General features: G+C 33.7%; 1 protein-coding gene across 2 annotated transcripts in view; it reads left to right on the top strand.

The window, feature by feature from the left end:
- LOC125030787 (4-aminobutyrate aminotransferase, mitochondrial-like) overlaps window positions 1–5,000 on the top strand; it is a 25,734-nt gene that overhangs the window by 20,089 nt on the left and 645 nt on the right. For both annotated transcript variants that reach the window (XM_047621071.1, XM_047621072.1), the window contains exons 6-10: window positions 149–321; window positions 465–602; window positions 1,031–1,188; window positions 4,264–4,402; window positions 4,817–4,946. In XM_047621071.1, coding sequence (XP_047477027.1) covers window positions 149–321; window positions 465–602; window positions 1,031–1,188; window positions 4,264–4,402; window positions 4,817–4,946 — 738 coding nt within the window. The remainder of the gene's footprint in view (window positions 1–148; window positions 322–464; window positions 603–1,030; window positions 1,189–4,263; window positions 4,403–4,816; window positions 4,947–5,000) is intronic.

The raw sequence follows: 5,000 nt of genomic DNA, 5'->3' as shown, positions 1-5,000 counted from the left end.
ATGTAAAAGAAATTATACCCCATAAAAAGAAAAGAAAATTCCTCAACAATATTATGTACATTTTAATGCTTCTTTGTATTTGAATATTCATTATTTATTTTTGTGAAATTTATCAAGCTACTTTGTGTAAGATAAATTTGTTTCACAGGTGCATTCCATGGCAGAACCATGGGATGTCTTTCAGCAACCCGTTCAAAAGTCATCCATAAAATTGACATCCCTGCTTTGGACTGGCCCATGGCAAGATTCCCTCAGTACAAATATCCTCTGGAAGATTATGTACATGAGAACCAACAGGAAGATGCAAAATGTCTGGAAGAAGTAAGTTTTAGTATAAAGAAAAAAAGCTGAGATATCTTTTTTTTTACCTCATGGTATATACTTTTGTCAGATATTGTAGTTATTATTTCAGCTACACTTAATGTATGCTAGATTTTTTGTTTCATTTGAGATATGTATTTCAGACAGAAGATCTTATTCACAAATATAATGCTGCTGGTAAGCCAGTTGCAGCTATAGTGGTAGAGCCCATACAAGCAGAGGGAGGTGATAATCATGCATCACCAGAGTTTTTCCAGGGATTACAGCAAATTGGCAAAAGGGTAAGTCGTTAAGATCTACATATATAATTTTTCTAATGAGAATATTGTAGAGGAAGGGCAGTTCAATGTATTGTGAAATAATGTCCACTTTATTTTTACCTCTAAGTCTGGTTACTGTCTGTGCAGGACAACGTATAGTAAAGTAACAAAGAATTTTTTTTTTTTTTTTTTTTTTTTTTTTTTTTTTTTTTTTTTTTTAGAATTAACTATCAAACCATTCGATGTTTATTTCAGTAATATATAAAAACAAATAAGCCATATTTAGTAGTACCCATCTTTGATCTCCCCAAGTATATAGATTTTCCACAGAGATAAAGCCAACAGACATAATTTTTATTTGTGTACATGTAAATGGATGTGAATTTAATATTTTAATCAAATAATTTGTTTATCTGACTTTCAGATCATTTATGTTGTTAATCTAACAGACAGGTGCAGCATTCTTGATAGATGAAGTACAAACTGGAGGTGGTCCCACTGGAAAGATGTGGTGCCATGAGCACTTTAACCTTCCAGAGGCTCCTGATGTTGTTACATTCAGTAAGAAGATGCTTACAGGAGGATATTACTTCAAAGAAGAGTTCAAGTAGGGATATAAAACAGACTATGTTAGATATAACTAAAGTGGTGTACGCATGCTTGCTTGTGAATAGATATGACATTTCCTGCTGAAGTGAGTTATGCAAGAGTCAAGATGGTTGTTCATTCATTATATCAGGGTGGAGATCAAATGTGGCTGGAATGATGCATAACATAAAACTCATAAGAAAGTTGGTTTAAATTTAGGGAGAGTGAAAGTTCTGCTATACTATAACATTCTCCATCCTTTGTGTGTGTGTGTGTGTGTCTATGTGTGTGTGTGTGTGTGTGTTCTTACCTAGTTGTTCTTACCTAGTTGTTTCAGTACAGGAGGAGAGCTTAGCTCAAATGGTATATTTAAAATATCGTATAACTTTTTTTAAACTGATGCACATTTTTGGCATACACAATGTTATTTGGAAGATTGTTTTACGTTTCATTAGTTCTTTTTGGGAAATTGAACTTTTTTGACAACTTTCTTGTTTCTTTTCACTTTCAATTTTTTACTGTGTCCTCTTCTCCTACTGTGTTCAAAATTATAATAATCTTTGTCTAACTTCACTCTTCCTGTAACCAAGTTAAACATCATATTCATGTTTCTAACAGCTTGCATACTACACTAGTTAAAGAAATAGATATATAGTTTAGAGGGTTTTGTCTGTTGTCGCTCTTATATAAAGGTGTAACATTGGCAAGTTTCAAAGGTTTTGGGAGTCTATCTTGTCTCACTGAATTTTGGAATATTAACAGTAAGGGAGTACATAGTTTTTTGGCACATTCCCTCAGTACCCAATTAGATATCCCATCTGGTCCCTCTGCTTTAGTCGTATCTAACCCTTTTAGTATTTATTTCATTCTTTTTTAGTGCAATATTTTCAGTATTTTTATTTATGGCTGTATGGTTACTTGTCATGTCAAAGTATGGGTCCTGAACAAATACTGACTGAAATTTTTAATTAAGGATTTCACACATTTCCTCCTCCTTAGTATAAACAGTGTTATTGTCTTTTATGGTTCTAAATTGGTCTCTACTCTTAGTCTTACTATTTATGTAGTTAAAGAAGACCTTTGGTTAATTTGTACATTTATTGATAATTTCCTTTTCAAAGTCTAATTTTACGTCCCTCATTGTTTCGGTATACTCATTTCTTCCTACCTTATACCTTTTATACACTGCCTGAGATGTATGTCTTCTGAACCTTTTCCAGAGGAGTTATTTATTTTCTCTCATTTTCTTGCATCTATCATTGAACCATTTTTGGCCATTTCTTGCGTTAGTTTTGTATATTGATACAAATTTTTCTACTCCTTTTTTTTTATAGACTTCACAAAATTTTGAACATTGCATAACAAGGTTCTCTTTGTTCAGGAGTGTTTTCGAGTTTATGCCATCAAAGAAATCTTTAAGGCTTTTATAATAACCTATCTTGCCATTGCATTTGTCTTTTCTTTCTTTTCTTTCAATAACTTCCCTGTAGCATACAGTATCTTAATTTAAATACTACATAGTCTTCCTAGAGGAGGACAGTACTCCATATCCTTAACGTCATCTATATGCTTTGTAATTATGAGGTCAAGCATAGACGGTCTATCTAGCCCCCTTACCCAGGTATTATCTGTTACATTTTGGAAAAGACAGAAGTCATTTATGACTTCTAGTAGTTCTGCATTCTACAAACCTGGCTGAGTTCTAGGATCAAAACTTTTCCAGTTAGTTTTTCTCCTAAAATCTCCTGTTACAAGAATTTCTTTTGGATTAGTTTTTGAAAGTTGTAGCACTTTTTCCAGGCTCTCTAACATTTCTTGAATAGGTTTTTGGAAATTTTCTTATGATCACAACAATGTATGAGGTAGCATATACACTGTGGTTATTATTATGTTTTCTCTGTTTATATCTTCCTCAATTGCCTTTAGCTCTACTTTGGGGTCTCGCTTAATCTCTAACTCCTTTATAATATTTCCTTTCCTTATTAATATTGCTACAACCCCTTTATTTCCATTTTACTTTTCTCCAAATCTTTTCTCCAAATGTCATACTGTCTGAGTCCTAATGTTACATCATCTATAGAGGGACCCAGTTTGGATTCAGTAATGCACATTATATCTGGTTAATTAATTTCAATAACTGTATCTATTTTTAGTAGCTTCGAACATAAACCATCTAGATTTGTATACACTATTTCTATATAATCTTTCAGTATTCTTTTTGGCTGCATGGATAATAGTTGTATGTCTCCACATTTTGGTTCAGATAATCACCTTATTTTGCTTGGAGGCCTCTCACCCTCCAAATGAACAAGTTTCTTTCTTCAGTCCTGCATTTTACCTCTTCCAATTTTTTCTTCAGTATTTCTGTCAACTTTTGTCAGATTTTTTTGTGTCCAGATTTTCTTATATTCTTTGTGTGTGTGTGTGTGTGTGTGTGTGTGTGTGTGTGTGTGTGTGTGTGTGTGTGTGTGTGTGTGTGTGTGTGTGTGTGTGTGTGTGTGTGTGTGTGTGTGTGTGTGTGTGTGTGTGTGTGTGTGTGTGTGTGTGTGTGTGTGTGTGTGTGTGTGTGTGTGTGTGTGTGTTTGTCACAGAGATATAACCAGTGCCAGGAATGTCAGAAACTCTAGCAGCTTTGAAATTTTTTTTTTCTTATTCTTTGCCAGTCATATTCATGCCAGCAAGTATATAACATCACAAATTCACCCTCTTTACTCTTGAAAGTTAATATGCAAGCTTGATGCTCTACTTTATTTTGTTTTTGATATAAAGGAAAATATTTAAGGATAATTTAATGCCAGTTGGTGCTCATAGATTGTACATTGTACTTTTTATGTTTTTGATATAAAGTAAGATATTTAAAGATTTAATGACAGTTGGTGCACATAAATATTACATTGAAAAAAAATTAATAATTAAACTTAGCATACTTAGAGTAATACAAGAATGCCTTTCATTGTAATATGTAAAACTCTATAGATACTTTCTCAAATATAACCAGGAACAAACAGAGCTCCCTTCTTTCTGATTATAATTATATTATTATATTATATTATATTATAATTGTATTCTAGATACATCTATACTTCATTTACAGACCGCCTCAGGGCTATCGTATTTACAACACCTGGATGGGTGATCCTTCAAAGGTGATCATGCTGGAGGAGGTTGTCAGAGTTATCCAGCGTGACCGTCTTCTAGAAAATGTTAATGAAACAGGAGATATACTCATGAAGGTAATTAAACCTGCTTATATACAATCATGTGTGTGTGTGTGTGTGTGTGTGTGTGTGTGTGTGTGTGTGTGTGTGTGTGTGTGTGTGTGTGTGTGTGTGTGTGTGTGTGTGTGTGTGTGCTTAAAAATGCCCTGAGAGTAGTTCATTTTTCTAAATTATGCTTGCTTCACCATTATCAAGAAAAGGATGAAATGATGCCCCTGTGTGTGCGCGTGTGTGCATGTGTGTGAGTGTGTGTGTGAGTGTGTGTGTGTGTGTGTGCGTGTGCGTGTGCGTGTGCGTGTGTGTGTGTGTTTGTGTGTGCATGCGTGTATGTGCCCAGTCTAAAAATAGGTTACAGTCAAATAATTTCTTTAAATTTAAACTTTTTTATTTCATACTAGATAACAGTATTTACTAGTATCTATCTTGCAGGGTCTGACAACTCTTCAGAATCAGTATCCTCAACACATCAATTCGACTCGAGGAAGAGGAACGTTCATTGCATTTGATGGAACAGATGCTGCAAAACGAGACTCCATTGTAAACAAATTAAAACTACAAGGTTGGTGAATTACATTTTTTCTTTTCTTTTCTTTTCTTTTTTTTTTTTGTTTTA

Source organism: Penaeus chinensis, chromosome 11 (genome assembly GCF_019202785.1).
Source record: "Penaeus chinensis breed Huanghai No. 1 chromosome 11, ASM1920278v2, whole genome shotgun sequence".
Lineage (NCBI taxonomy): Eukaryota > Metazoa > Arthropoda > Malacostraca > Decapoda > Penaeidae > Penaeus > Penaeus chinensis.
This window is presented reverse-complemented; position numbering and strand designations above follow the sequence as displayed.